This window comes from Aplidium turbinatum, chromosome 8 (genome assembly GCF_918807975.1).
Source record: "Aplidium turbinatum chromosome 8, kaAplTurb1.1, whole genome shotgun sequence".
Taxonomy (NCBI): domain Eukaryota; kingdom Metazoa; phylum Chordata; class Ascidiacea; order Aplousobranchia; family Polyclinidae; genus Aplidium; species Aplidium turbinatum.
The window spans coordinates 19,335,776-19,355,633 of NC_137479.1; the positions used below are offsets into that span (position 1 = coordinate 19,335,776).

Genomic DNA, 19,858 nt, shown 5'->3' on the forward strand with positions numbered 1-19,858 from the left:
CAACCGAAGTCCTTTCGACCGTCACGCAGACGTTTAAAACACGGAAAATAAATACCACACTGCACTATTTAAATTAGTTTTCTTATGCTGGTTCACCACGCTCCACGGGGAGATATGTTGACCACGCGGGGAGTGCTATTTTTACACCAGCACTAGATGTTCTCCACTTGCGACTGCATCTTGGGTTCGTAGTTTATACGGTCAAAGAAATACTGTCTTGCTTTGCGAGTGCACACAACTTATTCTCTTCAATTAGCAATGTCAATCAGTGTAGCCTGTACGACAAGTACATAATACCATTCTTATGAGAGATCAGGCAGTGGTTGTTGCTTTTATTCGTTGCAAACCAATCCATATTTTGTCAGACGCTAATTAACGTCACGGAGAACATTGTTTTTGTTGAAAAGAGCAAGCGATTCTCAGAGCAACGAAGAAATAACGTACAAAAGTATTAACGTTACTTGGAGATGGTCCGCATAAATAAAACCTTGTACAGCATTTTATTTGTTGGAAATAATCACGGCAGCAGTTCATGTTTTCGGCCGAAATGGAAGACCGGAAGCTGCAAGCAATCCGGTGAATTCTGCACAACGGTTGGCATAATGGCCTTTTTGTCCGCACTAAATAACAAAAGTAACAACGTACGTAAATATATACAGTATACACAGCTATAAGCATAGCGCCTGTAGTGAAGAACATTTAATGTAGTCTACAACATACGTAGAAATTAAAAAAAAAAACAATGACTCTTTTACCTTGAAGCAAGTGATGTGGCTAAAGTCTCTGCTGTTCTGGTCAGCAGTGGATCGAGTATTGACATTGCCTTGTCTGGGCAGCATTCCAGCTGAATTGTTTCGCTGGTTATTTCGTTGTTGAAATAAGTCGTCCACGAGCTGTTTCATAATAAAACAAACATTTACAAAGCGATATTGTGGCACTTTTCAAAATACAGTAGCCTACTAACTCACTTTAGCACAGATATCAAACAAGAAAGTAGCCTGAAAAAGATGTATCTGAATTTACCTTGGAGACGTTTAGTGGAGTGGTTGCCATTTTAGACATGCCAAATGGATTGTTTGAGTTATTGAAATCCATGTGATGATCCTGAAGAGCATGACAAAATGTAAGAAAATACGGTCGATTTAACACTGATCAGTGTTCGAAAGTAACACACGTTTTAACTCGTCGCTTAGAAACAAATTTTGGAAGATTTCTTGTTGACACACAATGATAAAGAATAAGTAACTTATCTAGTTTTTTTTCATCGTTTCCAGACTTATGCCTGGTGATTAAAGAATTCTGTGGGCGAGAAAGCAAACCTGCTCACCTTCATGCATGTCGTGATATGCCTTACCAAAAAACAGCTATTCTCGAACTGAGTCGACATTGACGATATGTTTGACATGTTCCACTCAACAAAAATACGCAATTGTTTAAACACTGAGCTACACCAATTACATAGATTAGGCTAAAGCAGAAAGAATAATTGTTGGACGTGTACAAAAAGCAGCATTTACCACATTTTATGTGCTTAAACCATGCAAATAGTTCTTATATAAGAACACAAAGACATTGCAGGGCAATCACAAAGTATGCAAAATTCATACTAAAATAATCCCTGTAGTAAATGATCGAAAGGCAAATAAACAAAAAATTTAAAACAGTGGAAACTGCATCGCTCGAGGGTGGTTACAAATTAAGATGTGATACTGCATACGGACGTATTCTAACGAAGATCTGACAGACAAACTTAAACATTGAAGATGCCAACGACATAGAAGTGAAGGAGTCGCTGCAGACAACCGGTCGACCCTGATGTTTCGGGATTGAAGACCAGGCTTCTTTGAAGCAAAATGGAAAGAGGTGGCCAGTTACCGATGTGTTCCGACGAGGGCATACTGTGCACTTGTGTCCTATCTCGTTGCAGATGGTGCATTTAATGATTTTCGGTTCAACTGTTGGTAACTCCCACGGAGCACTACAAATATAAAGCAAAACATTTTCCAATGTCCTTTAACGTGATCAAGGGTGTCCAACCTTTTGGCCAAAGGGCCACATGCGGTTTACGAATGATTGCGCGGGCCACTGGAGTGTTAACTGCTAATTTGTAATCTTAGAAACGGTTGTCAAAATAATTTTTAATTAAAACCCTCACACCAAAATTCTAATCTTGAGAAGTTTGCACTGTTTCTCTCTAACAAGTTTGGCGATATTCAACAAGATAGACGATGTGAAGCGAGTTTTCTATATGGATGTCAGAAATTAGTGATCTCACGGGATTTGACATATGGCTCATCTGCGAAAAAAGTTGTTCGCACAAGTAACTTAAATGCTGCCGAATAATGAGGTCACGAAAACTGCCAGTCTGTGAATCCTCTGATATTATTCTTTAGTTTAGAGACATTATTGTATCATTGCAGAGTGCAGAAGATATTTCAATGCTAAATGCGTTTTGCGCGAGTCTCTGATATCAGATGTTCAATGAAGCAAGAAATATTTCTGACTGACTGACTCTAGAAGCACGAGCAGGGGCCGCTCGCTAGTGTGTGCTGCGGTGCTGCAGCACTCCCATGAAAGTTTTCACAAAAAGTTTCTCAAATATTATAGCGTTTCTTGTGCCCAAAATGTATTTTATGTTCTCTGTTTACAGAATTGCAGACTGTTATAAGAGTAAATTATATTTGGAAACTCTGCGTGCTGTGAAATATTTTGCGCAAGAATTGCCTGTACAAGCGAATAGGAAAGCGATGTGCTGTGTTTGAAGCAGCACACTGCAAAAAGACGAATGTTGAGAAAAAAGGCAATGTGAAAAGATAGCGACACCAGTTTGAATCCGCATTCATGTTGTGAAATCACGCATTCTTAAAGTGTTACGCTATAAACCAATTAGTAGTTTACATTGTCGCTGATTAGTATTATTATGTTAGTTGCAAAAGAACGCAAATAGGGAGGCACTAAAAAACTGATACTTTTTAGGATTGGTCTACTTCCCATCTTTGGAAAAAAAACTGCTTCAATTTAATATGTCATGCAATAAGCAACGTATCTACATCCAAAATGTAAAGTGACAGAGGCCACGGAAGTCCGCAGCACCCCCATTTCTAGGACTCACCAGCCGCCGCTGAGCACGAGTACGATTGTGTGAGAAGGATGTGGAGTTAACAATGTGGAAAATGTTATGTGTAACAATGTGCATTATGATGCAATAATATTAACTTAAACAGTTTTGCACCCATCCACTAGAGCAGGGGTTCTTAATCTGGGGTTCGCTAACCCCTAGACTAGAGGTTCACAAGGAAATCTCTAGCGGTATTAGGATGGCAGTTAAGTTTTCATGTGTTGCTATTGTTTAACATCCTATTCTAGAGAAAAATGTATGTTGATTGAAAATAGTGCGTGCATTTTGCCTGAATTTGCGTTATTGTGACGCAAAATCCACGGCTTTGCCAGCAAGCTTATTATATGTGAGTGTGCGACGATACAATAACCATTTGCACACTGATTTCTCTTCGTAGTACAATCCTTGTGGTATTGTTATGTCACAGACACCTGTCAACAGGGCCTCTGAGAGAAATTTTCACTAAGGGTACGAACAGTCATTCCGGGCCCCCTTTGTCTTGGGCAAAACGTGTGATGTTTGCTTAGGCATATTGCACACCATACAACATTTTACTACAGAATTGGATATCTGTGCGCAATAATAGTATCAGGCTGCAATAAAACTATTAGGTTTAGTGTTTTGTGTTGTGCTTATGATGTGGTGTATCCTGCATTGAATTCGTGTGTCAGTTGTTGATGCTGCTGTTGAGAGGTGTCGCTTGTAGGCTACAGCTTTAATGTAAAATTTTCAAATTCATTTATTTATTTCTCTTCGATGTAGCCGATAATTATTCCTGATGAGGACACTACGGGGTGTCGAAAACGGTGGATTTAGTAGTTTTTTTCTTGTTTTTTTGTATGTTTAATAAAAAATGTTAAATGCGTTAACGTTGCTGAGTGGTAGCCTACATGTATCTAGTACAAGTCAAGCTCTCTACCAAGGCTCAAACATAACATCTACTTAAAACATAATCAAATTAATCATCTGACCAATAACTTTTCTTTATTAACTTTTGCATTCACCACATGCCTAGCAGAGGTGAACGAAGTCACTTTTTTTTACTCCGGATCCGCTTCTGCTCCGAAAGTATTGACTCCGGCTCCTGCTCCAAAATTCATTTTGAAGTGAAATAAGCGTGAAACTACCTTTTTTCAAATAGTTTAAAAAAAACAAAAAACACCCGGGCTTTTTGCCCGGGTTTTCTTGCTACACTATGCCCCCCCGGACAGGAGAATAACCAACTTTTATGATTAAATTTAGGGTGCTTTTAACAGAACATTTTTGCACGTAAAGCATCAAATCACCTCTTTGGCCCCTAACTTGCTCGCAATGCATTCAATTACCTTTGCGGCCCCTTTTGCTACATTACGGCCCCCCCCAAGACTAAAAAATAACCACTTTTATGCTTGAATTTAGTTGTTTAGATGGTTTTAACCAAACATTTTTGCGCGTGAACTATAAAATCACAATTTCGGGCCCCCAACAAACACAGGCCGGGGCCCTCAAGGGTACGCCGTACCCCCCTCTCATAGGCCTTGCCTGTCAAGGTTCAAGGATTGCTCACGAGGTGCGAGCAGTTGAACGAAGATGAGTGTGATGGTATCTGATGTTGTTTTGAACTCCTTGCTGATATTCCCCAGTACTCACTTGTGTGAGCAAGGATTTGCATGTTAAACATAAAAAGCAAACTTCGATCATGGCTTAATGTGAAGCATGACTTACGCTTGTGCCTCTTTAAGTCTCTAATATCACTGGCAGAATTGAGAAACTTCTTTACAACAAACAGGCATAGCCTTCACACTAAAGCTCAGGATAAAGTGCTTGAAGTGATTATTTCTATTAATATCCTTTGCAATACTATTAAAATTTGTTAGTTACTAGCTGTAAGTCAATATTCTTACCACTTAATAATGAAGTCATAATTCAAACAAAGGACCATTAATTTGGTGCCAGCTTAAAGCCTTATTGGGTGTTGGGTTGATTGTTTTACGATTCAGGAGATAATTAACGGGAAATGGACGTGTACTACAGACTCTAGAGTAATAGACAAAGAAAGCAAACAATACATGCCTATTTCTCGGAATGTAAGTTCGCCACGTAGAAGGCAATTAAATTGATAATATAAGTCATTTCAAAAAATACAGCGCGGGCCACGGGTTGGACACCCCTAGCGTAGAGCGATCTATCTGGCGGCAGCACAAGGCTGAGTACTCACTTTAGAACAGCGAGTATTTACCATTTCACATGGTCTTTCAAAATTTATAGATGCCTTGTCGCAAAAAAACTAAAATGTGAACCAACAATTGACACACAGCAAAGGAATGACAGTAAATCTTGCCTTAATTTACAGATTAAATACTCATCCGCATGAATAACGCATTACCTATAAAAAGAGTACTGGCACTATACATTTGAAGTTTATAAATTGATTAAGCGGCAGATTAAAGTATGAAAGTGACTAGGTGTATATTTCAATGACAAAGTTGGAAAATGCATATTGCAACACTTCGATTGTGCAACTTAAATCTAAAAGTATTGCAAAGAAAAAAATAACACAAGAGTTAAATTACTCACTGCGTAAATTTACATTTCGGACCTTCCGGGCAAAATCCAACGAGATAATTCATGCACATGATCTTTCGTCGATGACGATGCTTGCACATTGCACCTAAACAAGAAATTCTACTTTGTCAAAGAAAACTGTTGTTATTTTTTACAAAACTTTTGCTTGTTTGAGGATCACCTAAAAAAATATACTGAGTGAAGTAAAAACCAAGGGAATCATTGGAAAATACATATTAGTTACACTACAGTAGTAATAAAAATGCAAACACTTGGAGCGGCACCTCTAAATACTCATCGTCGCCTTTTGTCGGGCATTGCCAAGCATTTTCGGCATTGTCAAAGTTGCCAGTTCCAATCAGACTAGTTTTGCGGATTACGGTTTGAGTTACGATTGGGGGTTCGTATTAAGATTATGGTCCAACAGCCCTGTAAAATGTCTGCCAATTCTTGAAAATGCTGCCAATGCCTGATTATTTTGAAGGATTGCCAAATCCACGAAGTTTGCTCACCTAGCTGGGCTAATTTTGCTTCCTAGTTGCAGAAACTTTTTAGCAGTTCCAGGTTGTGATATTGATTCTTTTGATTTTATATTATTTCGAATTGGCTTCAATAGAATAAATACTGTTTTTAGTTAAAACCATTTTGTAACATTGACAATGGGTAGTTAGAGGTACCCATTCGGAGACATCGTATTCTGAGCTACAGTTTCGAGCAATGAGAGTTTCTCCAGACGTATTATAATAATAGTACAGCTTTTACAGACAAATTTTCAACGGATCAAAAGATTAACTCTTTTTGACCTTACTAGCTTGGCACTGTAGCTCAGTCCTGCCAGACGTCACCAAATGAAAAACCGCAGGTAAAATGTAATTGCAATTGGAAACTTTTCGACGCGGTTGAGGGAAAATCCATTCAGCCATGGCTGGCAGCACTGAGGCAAATTAATTGTAGATTACAGTTGGTTTGTGGGGTTTACTGCATATCATACCAGAAAAAAATGAATTGGTTGATACACAAATCTATACCAATATTTGGCCGGTTGAATTACGGTAAAAGACCCAACAGGTCGGATTAGGCCCCCGAGCCATAGTTTGCCTGAGTGTTTAACACATTACCGTGTCTGCAGAAGCCTCTGTCGTACCAAGGGCAATCTTTGATTTTGTCAGCAGGGTCTATATGTTGGTATTGGCAATCCTTGTTGTCACAGCGCCCTGAAAAAATACATAGTGATTCTTTGAAATTGAAGATGGTCAAAATATAAATAAATAACATCAAACAAACAAATTAACATTCAAGGTAAATGTGCGACAAAGTTCAAATTATCATCTTGCAGATCGCAATTTCGGATATCGAATCCTTGTTAATACAACTTTATAATCATAGAGAAATAAAGCATAGTAACTTTAGCGGGTTTAACATACTTTATTTCACACAAAATATAACATAATTAAAATAAAATAAACTCAAACGTTTTCGACACGTACGTGTGTCCTCATCAGGAATTAAATTTGCAATACATAAATTGAAAATAAGATTTAAGAATATAATTAAGAATATAATCAAATGTAGTTATTACTATCTGAAGCCTTTACAAATTGTTTCACCTAACGGATCATCAGAAGGTCTTATTCAAATAGAATAAGACCTTCTGATGATCCGTTAGGTGAAACAATTTGTAAAGGCTTCAGATAGTAATAACTACATTTGATTTAATTCGCTCTGCTTTGCCTTTTTGCTTGGCATTGAGCACTTTTTGTAGTATTAATAGTTTTCATTGTTTTAATTAAGAATATATATAATATAAGATTTAATTCCTGATGAGGACACATGTACGTGTCGAAAACGTTTGAGTTTATTTTATTTTAATTATGTTATATTTTGTGTGAAATAAAGTATGTTAAACCCGCTAAAGTTACTATGTTTTATTTCTCTATGGTTCAACAAAGCAAACTCTCTACCAAAGCTTTAACTTTATAATCAGTACAGTAAAATTTACAGCAGCTCAATTAATACAGTAGTTCAGTTTAGAAAAAGGCTTAAGCTTGACATTCTCCAAAAAATAACGTTAATTAATTTCCAATATTTTGCAAATGGATAAGATAGGCTAAATTGTATTTTTTTTGTGAAGCTTGAGCAAGTAATTTGTACAATAAAACAAACATATTAAACAAGATGAATGACTTTTAACTTTGATCTAGATTTTTTGCATCCATAACCATCAAAAAATTTCTAAGTGTATCAATATTAAAGCTTTACCAAATCTGGCATAGAAGTAACATTCCGGCATCTTGCTCATGTCATATTCATGCAAAAATTCACACTGATCCCCTTTCTTGCACAATCCACGTAACCAATGCTTGCACACAACTGCTTTGTTGCCAAGAACGTGGCGAAAGGGACAGTTAGCACCACGCTGGCAAACGTTTTGTTTAAAAAAGTGGCATACGGGTGCTCCAGATTCTAAAAAGAAATGATTCCAAAGTCATAACTTAATGTTTTTGTTCTCATACATTGACAATGACTGCAATACTTGTAAAAAACATTCTTGAAAAAATATCTGTAAAAACCAAAAACAGGAGTGCAAGACTGAAAATTTTTTAATAAAACTTCTCATTTAAAAACTACAACCAACACATTGCAGTGTAAACTACGTTAAAACAATACATATACAATGTTATAATGATCACTCCACAGAAAATAACGGAGTATTGCATTTGGTGTTGCCGCTTTGGCAATCAGGTCGTAACTATTTTCAGTGTAAGCAAACTTTGTATATCGAATGCTTGATTGCAACTAAGAATATTTTACTGATAGATTCCAGTGAACAAGCAAACCTCATAATGATAAACACGTCGGCTCCATAGCCAAGTGGTGAGAGCCATTCAACAGGGCACCAGTTCAATACAGCCGGCTGTATTGAATCAGGCGGGCGCCAGCTATCCTGAGGGAAACAGAGCATGTGGCTGTGTCTGTGGCTAGACATTTAAATAAGTCCGCCCCGTTAGCTCAGTTGTTTTGGGTCCGGCTCAACATTACGCGGCGCTGGTTCGGCTCTCGGGGTGTGCGCTTGAGCAACGCATTTCAGGACTGGAATAATTTCCCGGCAACAACATTTCAACAATCGGAAAACTTCACTCTGTCAATCTCGGTAAACGGCACTGCGTCAAAAGCCTCTACAAGTATGCGAAACTACCATAAATAACCTATCAAGGCTTTGTCAGTCCGAGGATAAAGATTTAAAACCAAACCAAGGCATGCATGAAGTTGGACATGAAGATTGGCTTATTTGCCTTCCCGTCCACTTAATCTATATCTCGAACAACAAAGCATGAGCCCGGATACGACAAAAAATAAAAATATGAAAAATTGTAAACCTCAATAATGACACAATTTCGGTAAAGAGGTTACTTTCTTCAGCCACAGACATATACAACCAAGCAACCACACGGCATTTAACATAATGGATTAAAATTGAACATAAACTCAGAAAATCAGAAATTGTCAATAATGACAATTTCAGCTAGATGGAGATAGCAAAACAAAATAATCTCATCACCATGACATAATGATATTATTACCGGAATGTGAAACATGAATTAGTGCAAACTAATGATAAAAAATGTATTTCTGAATAGATTGATCAGTTAAATAATCATTAGAGTTCAGGCCTTAAAGCAGCCGGCGGCCATCGCGGCCATGACCGCTAAGTAGTGCTTGAATGACCGCCGGTGCTACCTCCTCCGTCGGCCAAGTTTGGCCGCCGGTTTCTTCTAGCCAATTATTTAATTTCACAATAGAATGATCGTGGATTAAATGTCGAAAATATGTAGTATCAAAGAGTGACGCAGAATTAGGTCAGCGCATCATAGTCACGTTACTGTTGCATTGAATATATCCAGCTGCGATCACCAGCGCTGTAAGTCTTGTTTGCAATTCCCGATGTTTATTTTAATGAAGTGTTAATCCGAAGTGCTAATTTACATCAGCTGGCAATTGTCATTTTTATATCGATTCAATGTTGTCGGACATTGAATCGTTGTTAAAAAGGAGAACTAGGTTAGTTGACATCCGTGGGTAAAACAAGTGTCTTCATAGTTGAGAACGCTGTGGGTTAGTGACTTCACTCCCTCAATGGTGACACCATAACGGAATAAATGGTCAGGTTTTATGAAAGGCGGTATGCAGTTGAAACAATTTAACTGAGCTGCGAGCAGTTAAAACAATTTAAGGTCGTTAGATGGTCCCGCAATACCGGATTACAATCCTGATAAAGCATTTAATGCGTGGTACAACGATTCTATTGCAGGACGTCGCCCAGACTTCAACAACGCTAAGTGATCATTTTAACATTGTTGCAAGTTTAATGCTATTTACTTGTGCTATCGTTATTGTATTTTGGCCTCCAAGCACGCAGATTTGGCCGCCGAGAAGGAGCTCTCGGTAGGCCACGACGGCTGCCGGAAAAAACACGAGTTTTAAGGCCTGGAGTTTCTATTGAACAACTTATTACGTTAGGAAGCTTTTCTGAAGTTACTTAAGAGTTTTCTGAAAAAAGAGACAAACCAGTAATCAACTTTTCAAATACAAAAAAACGGGTCTGCTATTATTCTGTGACGGAATGGCCCGTTTCGGTGAGTCCGATTCGGTGAGTTCGATCCCTTAACGGGGGATTTTTTCAATTTTTTTTTTTAAATTATCGGGTACCGTAGCCTAATTATCATTGCCGTTTTAGGGTTAGGGGTTATGGTTAGGGGTTAGAGGATAGAAACTCACCGAATCAGACTCACCGAATCGGACTCACCGAATAGTAGCAGACCCATTCTGTGACGTAGGATACATGTCGATTTTATGTGAGCAAACATTTCAATTTAATAGTTCAAACATTTTGCGCTAAATTTCATTTCAATTTTTTTTTTTTTTGTTGGAATGCAAAAGAAACGATACTGTGGAATAAAATACAAAATACAATTCAAAACTGTAGCCGAATAGGGAACTAGCCGAATCGGAATAGCCGAAACAGGCCATTCCGAAAAAAAAACACTGGATTATTATCCACAGTTGAAGCAAATTAGCAACTTATTTGTTTTGCAGAATTTGTTAATGAAGAACATACAAGACGTGATCACATCACATGGCCGACAATTCAGAAAGTGACAATCATGATATCCAGTACCGTACCAACAAGTAACAAAGGTGAAAACTATTTGTCATCTTTACATTGGTTAGGTCAGGGGTGTGCAACCTTTTTTACAGGAGGGCCAGATATAAACAACTGGGTGAAACCGCGGGCCGCATGTTTATTTGACATATGATTTCTAGTAGTTGCAGGCACAAAAAAGTAGTTTTTTGTTATTCATATAGTATTATTAGGGGATCTCCTTACAGAAATAATAAGTTAAGACGTATAAATTTCTGAAGAAAACTGCTATTTAAATATATTGTCACACAGTCTTTAAACGAGTTCAGTGAGAAGTTTGCAGCTGGCTTCTTTTCCCCACGGATTTTTCAAAATTTACTTCAATGGAAGTGCTACCAATAAAGCGAATTATTCGAAGTCCATTTCCAAGTGTTTGTCTGTCAGAACCGATCGATAGGGAGATTTTATGACGCCCATTTTAGAAAAAATTGTTCGCACAAATACGCTGAGCTAAAAAGAGCCATTTTTGAAGCCATGAACTTTTTCAAATGTGGAAAGTCATCTTGGTTGAGATGTTTTCGGTAAAAATCGCCAAGATTCATTTCTAAGTGCTTTGCTTTCAAATCCGTTTTCTCTTGAAGATCAATCAGTTCAAGTTGGATATCACCTGGTGCTTTGTCAATGTCTGTGTTGAATGCCGAAGAGAATATACCAAACAAATGTTCATGAGATTTGAAGTCCTTGAAACGAGGCAAAAATTCATAGGCCTACAACAATTTTTCAAGTTGGTCTGCAAATTCAGTTTTCTTCTCAGGATGCATTCCATGGTCTCTCAAAGTTGGAAAGTGGAAAAGATTTCCTGTCTGTATGTGGCTTTCCAAAGTCGTAATTTGTTCATAAAGCCTTTTATGTGACCATACATCTCATTCGCATACTGTTTTTTTGCTGCAGTCTTGCATTGAGTTCATTCAATTGTTTTGTTTTGCCCTTTTCAATTGCCACTTTTTCAATTTTTTTTTCTTCCAATGCCTCTACTTTTTTACTTCTAATTTTAACAAATTTTCTATTTTGACTGGTTCAACAAATTTGGCAAGGAATGAGCCGCTAGGCTGAAGTTGTTCTGATCCAACTGCTTGTAGGCCTATAGGCTAGGCCTACATTAGGCAACTGCTAAATTTGACGCAAGCCGGCTCTACAAAAGGTCTAAACCAAGAGATGAAATAAAAAGGCGACAAAGCCAGAGACAATAGCCGGGCTCCACCTCTGACGTTCCAAATAATTAAATACAACGGATTAGCGGTGGCCGGTGGGAAATTTCTAAAATGGTTAACAGAAGGTGCGAAATTACGATAATCCACTCCACAATGAATTGTCCACATGTACCAGACTAAACTAAATTATAAACACGTTTCGCGGGCCGCACACAATTCAAAATTGGTACATCTTCGCGGGCCGCACAATTTTTCTTCGTGGGCCGCATTTGGCCCGCGGGCCGCACGTTGCACACCCCTGGGTTAGGTTATGGTTACAATGAAAAATTTTTGTATGCTTTTGATGGGTGTAAATGTCTCCCAGAATTGTGCAATGTGTACTACAATGTCTGAACTTCAGACGACACAGGAAGAACTTTATAAACAGCGATACCATACCATCCTTATTTCTTAAGATTTCTCCCTAATTTAAAGAAGTAAGTCTTAGAAAATATTACTGGACTTAATTTGTCTTATTTTTAGCAATACCGTCAGTGTTGTAAATCAGTGTTTCTTAATCAATTCAGGTGAATGGTTCACCCCATAGAGGGAATAAATTTTTTACAGCCGGATGAACCAACCAAAAGGGGTGAATAAAAGTGAACCGTCAGAAATAGATGATAGCTTGCGAGCAGGGCAGATATTCCGGGTGTTATTGGGTCAGCTTGCTCGAATCCCCTGGCCCTGAGTAATGAGTATAAGACGATTGCTTTAAAAGCCTTGCAGAAATTGGTGCTCATGCCCGGTTGCCTACTACTTACTTGTCAGAAAAAGGATTTTCATGCCTAGTGGAAGTGAAAACTAAAAGGAGAAATGCACTGAAATGTGTGGACTCATCGATGACAGTGGAATTAGAAGGACTGATTCATCCATGATTTGAAAAACTAGTTGCGAAAGTTCAGGAGCATGCTAGCAGGCCTCGAAATTCACAGCGGACAAGCCGGACATGTCCGCCATCATAGCATGTGATGTCCGCGGGAAGTACCATCTAGATCGGTCATAAATGTCGGCCGAAAAATAACACAGGAACTAGCAATACAAATACTCATTACACAGCACAAACAATTGTTGCGAGAATGTAATTTCCCGCGCATTCTAGCGCGCATCTAGAAAATGTGAATACTGTATCTCTTAGCTTCCATTCAAGCAGGAAAACTTTCGATTTTTACGTTGCTTCAACGATGGATGACATTGAATCAGCGTAAAAAAGGTGAATTCTTTGCTAAGAATCGATGGGAGTGCCGGTACTTCTACACTAATCACGCCCAACTTAGTTCAAGTCTTATGTCACAATGTCTGGCTTTGATCTCCGAGTAATATTGATAAGGCAAGGTTGGTTACAAAATTAGATTATACGAGTAGGCTATCACAGCAAGGATGCAGCAAAATTTGTTAAGTTTTGGTATTACTACAGTACAGTAAGAAAGAAAAGGCCCAGGGAAAATTCACTTTCGCTCACATGACACGCAAAAATAAACCTAAAGAAAAAACCAAAGTGAAACTTTGAACAGCAGAAAATAGTAGCGTCAGTAATCAGTATAGAAGTTTTCCGACTCCTGCCCAGAGCATTGTGACGCAAGAAGCCACACGACCTCGTTCGGTGGAAGTTGATCAGTTATGCGGCGCATTAAGCAGCTACACAGCGCTTTGACTCTTCAAGCGCACGCCGTTGGTCTGATGAAAGTCTTTCAGAGTGACTTCGCTGAAATTTTAAAAAGGTTTCTAAACCGTATCTACTATCTACTGTATAGTTCTCAAATGGTGAAGAATTATCAAGATAAAGCGATTAAGCATGACGATCGACGCTAAACTGGTGTGTCCGGCGTGAGACTTAATTTGTCCGCCGAGATAATTGCTCAGATTGGACAGATGGACACGTTTGTCCGCCGTCAACAAAAACGAATTTCGAGGCCTGCATAATATTTCATGATCATTGAAGTCGATGTCAAACCTTAAAGCTGCATAAAACAATGATAGGCAATATATGTGACCAAGACCATTAAATACAGGAAGGCCAAGTGCTAATTTTCATGTGTTAATGAGCGGATTTTGATTCTCGTGCGTCTGATAAAACAATGCGTTCTGTTGAATGATAATTGATCTCACAGTGGGAAGACCTTGTTCAAAATAGCATGTCTAATTTGGCTGGTTCACTTATTTTTGCCATGAACACATGACTACTTGAGTGTTACATGACTATTCCAATGCGTAAGTTACTCTGCGCTCAACTTTGAAATTTCCTCAATGTATGTTAATGCCAATACTTAGATGAACCATCAAATGGTAGTGTCGAGAATAAGCTATTCGACTTATACATGGGAGAAAAAATATCACCAATTTTCAGCTCAAAAGTAGGGGTTCGACTTATATAATTCACGAGTTGGACCTATCTTATACTCGACCATACTACGGTAAAACTAAAGTAATAGGCTAAATTGATCAAGTTTTACTATCATAGTGTGCAAAGACAAGATACTTATCAACAAAGTATGATAATATAACTCATTTAAACTTTTAAGAAGTCCTTTGAAAAAACTATGTTGACAAATCTTTAAACTTCTCCGCATTGCCAGTGACTTTATCAGCCATAGGTTTGCGGTTTACTTTGAAGGCTAGTTATATAATATGCAAAAAAAGTTTCAACTGCACTATATATATTCTACCCATTTGAAAGTTTTCTCAAATCAATTTCAAAACTGCATTGCAATAGCAGTAATTTCTGGACTGCTACAGCGGAGTGGCAGTCCAGAAGTTATGGCCAGACCAGAAATAACAAGGGCTGCCAGGTACATCGGCAAAGGATACAAAAGCAAAAATTTTGAAACTGAGTTAAATTAACTTGTTGCTCACAAACTAATGCATATTATTTCAATTAATAAGTTAAGTGAATCACTGCTCAAAATTGTTGCTGTGACTTTTTGAGGAGTTAAAAATTAAATTATTTCAAAAAATAATAATAATGAAGTATTTGGCAACTCTGGTCACTTCTGGACCACTACATCGGCAACAAGTTACCAAAGGCGGAACACTCACAGGGGGTCTAGGGGCTGGGTTTTTTTTTCGGTCATTTATCGGTCATTGACCGATTTTTTAGCAAAATGTCCGAAAAAAATATAGTCAATTTGGTCAAAATGTCCGAAAAATATATAGTCAAATCCGGTGTTGCAAGGTTGAGTTTTGCTGATGAACGTTGAAGAAAGTTTTCTCAGATAAAACACGGCGCCTAACTATTTTTTGGCCGTGGGGGCGAAAGCGTGTTTCATCAGCAGCAACGTAAATTCAGTAAAATGTCACGCAGATGGATGACATAATTATGTCGTCACACTAGGATTGCTTTTATTGCCACACTCGGAGTTACCGCTACGTTCGACCTACCGTTAATTATTATAAACAAAACTCGACCACTTCGGTTAAGCAAACACATGCCATGCGTCTGCGTAGGCTAGCGGTTGATGAACTGCGATTCTTTTAAGCTAAGCACAACATAAAGTTTAGCAACGAATTAGATTTATTACCATGAAACAAGAGACGAAAAGGTTTACTAAAAAGTAAAAGGTATACTGTAAATGGAATGACAATGTCTTGAAAATGGAATGCAAATACTAACTTGATTATACGCTTGAAAATGTACCTGTTGAAAGTAAAATCATTCACGTTTACATCAATTCAACAGCACGTCACCTTGAGTAAATTTAAAAGTTGCTGACATCCGTAAACAGCCCTTGAAAAATAGTTACGGAGAGACGTTTGATTAAGTTTTCGACTTGACATGGCTCCCTTTTCACTACAATATCGCAACTTATGACTGACCTGCTTTCAACTTTATGACTGACCTGTTTTCGTGTTGCAGATGAAACAAAAGATGCGCATATTCCCGCCTTTGATCAGGTTTCTATGGCAACGGTCGTGTGTGCGCCATGCAGTTTGCGCGAGTCCGTTGTTGCGTTGATTATTCCGCATGTGCGCAATGCGGTTTGCACCAGCCCTTGCTGCGTTGGTTGGTGGTTACGTCGTGCCGAGACTTCAAGTTCATTTTCACAGCGAGCGATTCACTGCCGCAACAATTCACTGTAGAGGTTTCGGACTTTCGAAAGCAACATCGAGTCTGTTTGCAAGCGCATAAAGCTAAACGCACGCTCCGTCTACGTAGCAAATTATGTTGTTTTTGGGTGCATTCAACATCTGATGACATTGAATCGATACAAAATAGTAGATTTTTGCTATGTCGCAGGCAGCAAAATCAGTCATTTTTACATTGATTCAACGTCTGCAGACGTTAAATCAATGTAAAAATGACAGATTTTGTCTGGTGTGGAATTGTAGCATCCTACTCGTTCTGGTGATTATTTATCGCGAAGCTGTTGCGCCGTTGCGGTTTGCATTAAAAAAATGTTGTCCTGCTGCCGATCGCTAGTTCATCTATTGTATTATGTATCAATACAGCATAAAAAGTTGCCGCCTATGTTGTAGCTAGTCAGGAAGTGCAAATTTTGGTTTGTATCAGCTACTTGAAAGGAAATATTTTCATCAGAAAAAATGACCAAAATAAATAAAAAATGACCGAATTTTTTCAAGTCATTTCGGACAAATGACCGAAAAGTGTCAGCGAAAAAAAAAACCCAGTCTAGGGGCCTATCTCAGAAAACTTAAAAAAACAACTTGAAATTGCGCATTCTAAGAGCACTTTCATCTTAAATTAATAGTAAAACTCAGGGATTCTGGTAAAACTTTTGCCAAATGATGCTGTAGCAAAGTGTAAAATTTTTATAAGAAATATTTCGAGGGGGAGGAATTGCCCTCTTTGCCTACTATACAGTACACCACAATGTTTTGATACTCTCTTTTGCATTAAACTATCAACAAAACAAAAAACAATATTAAGATGCATATTTTATTTAACTAAGTCAATAACAAAGCAGAAAGTTGGTAAAAACTAAAAACATCACTTTATGTTTAGTTTGACATCTTGGTTACTTTTAATAATATATGGCAGGTTGTCAGCTTTAGTTAAACATCAACGATGAGCAAAACTGTAGAGAAAACAAGTGTACTATGAAAGAATGAACTTAGAAGAAATTTCGGGGCTTGTAGGTTTCAAGCCGCCTTCGATTTTATGAGAGAGATATACAGGAAAGACGTTGCCGATCGTCGAGCGCAAGTGGCTTAAAACCTACAAGTACTAAATTTCTGATGTATGCAATAGTTAAGGTATGATGTATACCAAAACTTACTATCCATGCCAGTAAATGGTAATGGCTGCACACCCAGTTGTTGGTCAATAGCATATTCCAAGCTAAATTTCACATGATCCAAATTTGCCACAACTTCTTGCATGATTTATACATCACTAAATATAGAATATATAATAAATGATATATATGATGTCCTATAATTTTGTAACTGTTGCCAGTTTTCAGTATCTATGTTAATACTAATATGTATTGTCTTTTTTTTTCTTTGTCTTTTCAAGTTACAAAAATTGGGTGAGCTACCGTATAGGCTACATGCTGGACACATTGATTGATCAAGACCCCAAAAATAATGCAGACAAATGTAGTTAACACTTCAACTAGCCCTTAACAAACCATACAGAAAATAAATTAAAAAAAATAGTGTATATAATTGGTCAACACAAAACTTGACAGGCATAGACCGACTAAATTAAGCCTGTTTTGTAAGCAAGAAAATGAAAAAGCTTTAGAAAAATTGGAGCTGGTATACAAGTCCCCCCCCCCCCCTTGGTAACTCATGACAAAGACAGGACTCCACCAAACACATAGGATGAAACTACTTCACCTTTGCTTTACTGTTCACACACTTCAATCCACATGTTTTGGTCAATTCCTCTTTGTCATGAGTTACCAAGAAGGGGGGACTTGTATACCAGCTCCAAAAAATTATCAGTGGCCTACTTAACTATATAGCCTATTTCTTTTGGATTAGGTTTGTTTTTGAACTCAATACTGGACAAGCTACATTCAACAGATGCCAGTCTATTCTACAGTATTAGGCTAGCCTACCTAATTAAGCAGACACAAAAACTTAGGCTACAAGAATCAAGTTTGCCTTTAAAATAATTCAATGCAATAATTCCATTAGGCCTACAGATTTAATAAAACATGTGAGATACTGTGTCTTTACCTAAAGGCTGTGGCTATATTTACACTGGTTATAGGCAAATTGTTCGTAAGCAATTGTTCGTAAAACAATTGTTCGTAAACTGTTTATCGTAAAATGAAATCCGTAAAACAATTCTTCGTAAAGCATTTCTTCGTATACATCAAATTTTAACTGCATGCTCGAAAAAATGCTTTAGGAAGAACTGTTTTACGAAGAATTAATTTTACAAACAATTGTTTTACGAACAATTGCTTACGAACAATTTGTCGGACCCCATTTACACTACCGTATATAGTGTAATAATAGCCTCAATAGCGTTGCCAGATAAGGAAGTCTGCTTTAATTTGAGAAAAGTTTAGGCTAAAGCTGTTTAAAACAAAAATTTGTATTTTGGAAGTTTATTTTAGTCCTGGGCAAAGATCAAAACCCTAACGTTATTGTTATCTTAAACCTTTCTAACTTTAATCGTAACTCTAAGAACACTTGATTGTAACCATGGCAACAAGTGTGTAAACATAGTCACTTTGTTACCTAAAGTAATTTACAAACTCAAAATGTGTAAAATTAGCTTCCTCAAAACAATCTACGTAGCTAGCCTACAATAGATTGGAAACTAGATTGTTATGGTGTTATTTTATTCGTACTGTTTATAATTGTATCGCACTATTCTCGCAACAGACGAAATAAAAGTTTTCTCTTTTTCAGTGTATTCCACTGAGGCTCCAAACTGTGATACTCCTGAGTACTGAATCGAATTACTTGTGCCTGGGCTGGACTAAAACATGCCATATTGTCAGGGTCACAATGTTTCTGCGTGATTCAGTGTTGCCAGAACGACGCCCGTGGAATTTCGCCACTAGGGTCTCGCAAATTCCCCAGACGCAGCATCATGCATGTCACCATAGAAGTCTATGATGTCACCAACACTTTTCCACCATTTTTTTGCTGCTGCCGTGCCAAACGTAATCTTTAATACAATAATGGTCTTCACCTACTTTAGAAATAGTTTTCCGACACTTTTATTGGTATCTTTAAAACGAAAAAAAGTTTTCACGTAGGCCTGCGGTCTGCGGATGTGTTGGTTGTCGGAGGCACGTCTCGTTGCTGTTCCAGTTTTCTAGAAACAGAAAATTTCCCTTATGTCAATTTTTTGTCTTAAATTATTTTTTAATTTCTTTAATTTTTACCAATTTGCTAACAATATTCCCCATCTGGTAACTGGTAACACCGCCGTGACTGTCCTAGTTACCAAATTTTGACGTTGTTGTCTGCCCTTTAGCTCATTGTTACGGCCAATCTCTGTACAAATCAAACGTCATATAAAACCGTTCAAGTCTACTGAATATTACGTTATGGAAGTTGCTAGAAAATGTGCCAAAATTGCACCATCGTTCATAGACTTGTGTCAAACTTGTTTGGACTTGTTTGGGCCTGTTTAAACAGGAAATATTACATCAGCTTTAAACACCTGTTGGAATGACTTCATAATTGTCTTTCATTTATTGCGTCACAGTTACTTTCTACGTGAATTTGAGATATTGATATCTATTCTGGTCATTCGTAAAATGATTGTTTGAAAGTTGGCCGCACATTTAACTGTTGGCTTAGTGCTTGCTAGCTGGACAAAGGTTCCGTCTTTTATCCAAGTAATCTGTTCTGTAGTGACAGTTTTCAGTGGTGTACGCG

General features: G+C 37.8%; 2 protein-coding genes across 2 annotated transcripts in view; one reads left to right on the top strand and one right to left on the bottom strand.

Moving 5' to 3' along the window:
* Positions 1-19,752, top strand: part of LOC145775199 (uncharacterized) — a 40,212-nt gene extending 20,460 nt beyond the window's left edge. Inside the window, exons 10-11 of the transcript XR_014290132.1 lie at positions 10,757-10,858; positions 18,878-19,752. The gene's annotated coding sequence lies outside the window, so the exon portion shown is untranslated. The remainder of the gene's footprint in view (positions 1-10,756; positions 10,859-18,877) is intronic.
* Positions 313-17,401, bottom strand: LOC145775200 (cleavage and polyadenylation specificity factor subunit 4-like). The gene is made up of 8 exons (XM_082586444.1): positions 17,284-17,401; positions 7,922-8,125; positions 6,781-6,876; positions 5,675-5,768; positions 1,876-1,978; positions 1,024-1,104; positions 756-893; positions 313-620 (listed from the first exon to the last, which is right to left on the bottom strand). Exons 1-8 carry the CDS (start codon positions 17,384-17,386, stop codon positions 531-533), a joined length of 909 nt encoding a protein of 302 aa, XP_082442570.1. The 5' UTR covers positions 17,387-17,401; the 3' UTR covers positions 313-530.
* Positions 19,753-19,858: the final 106 nt, after the last annotated feature.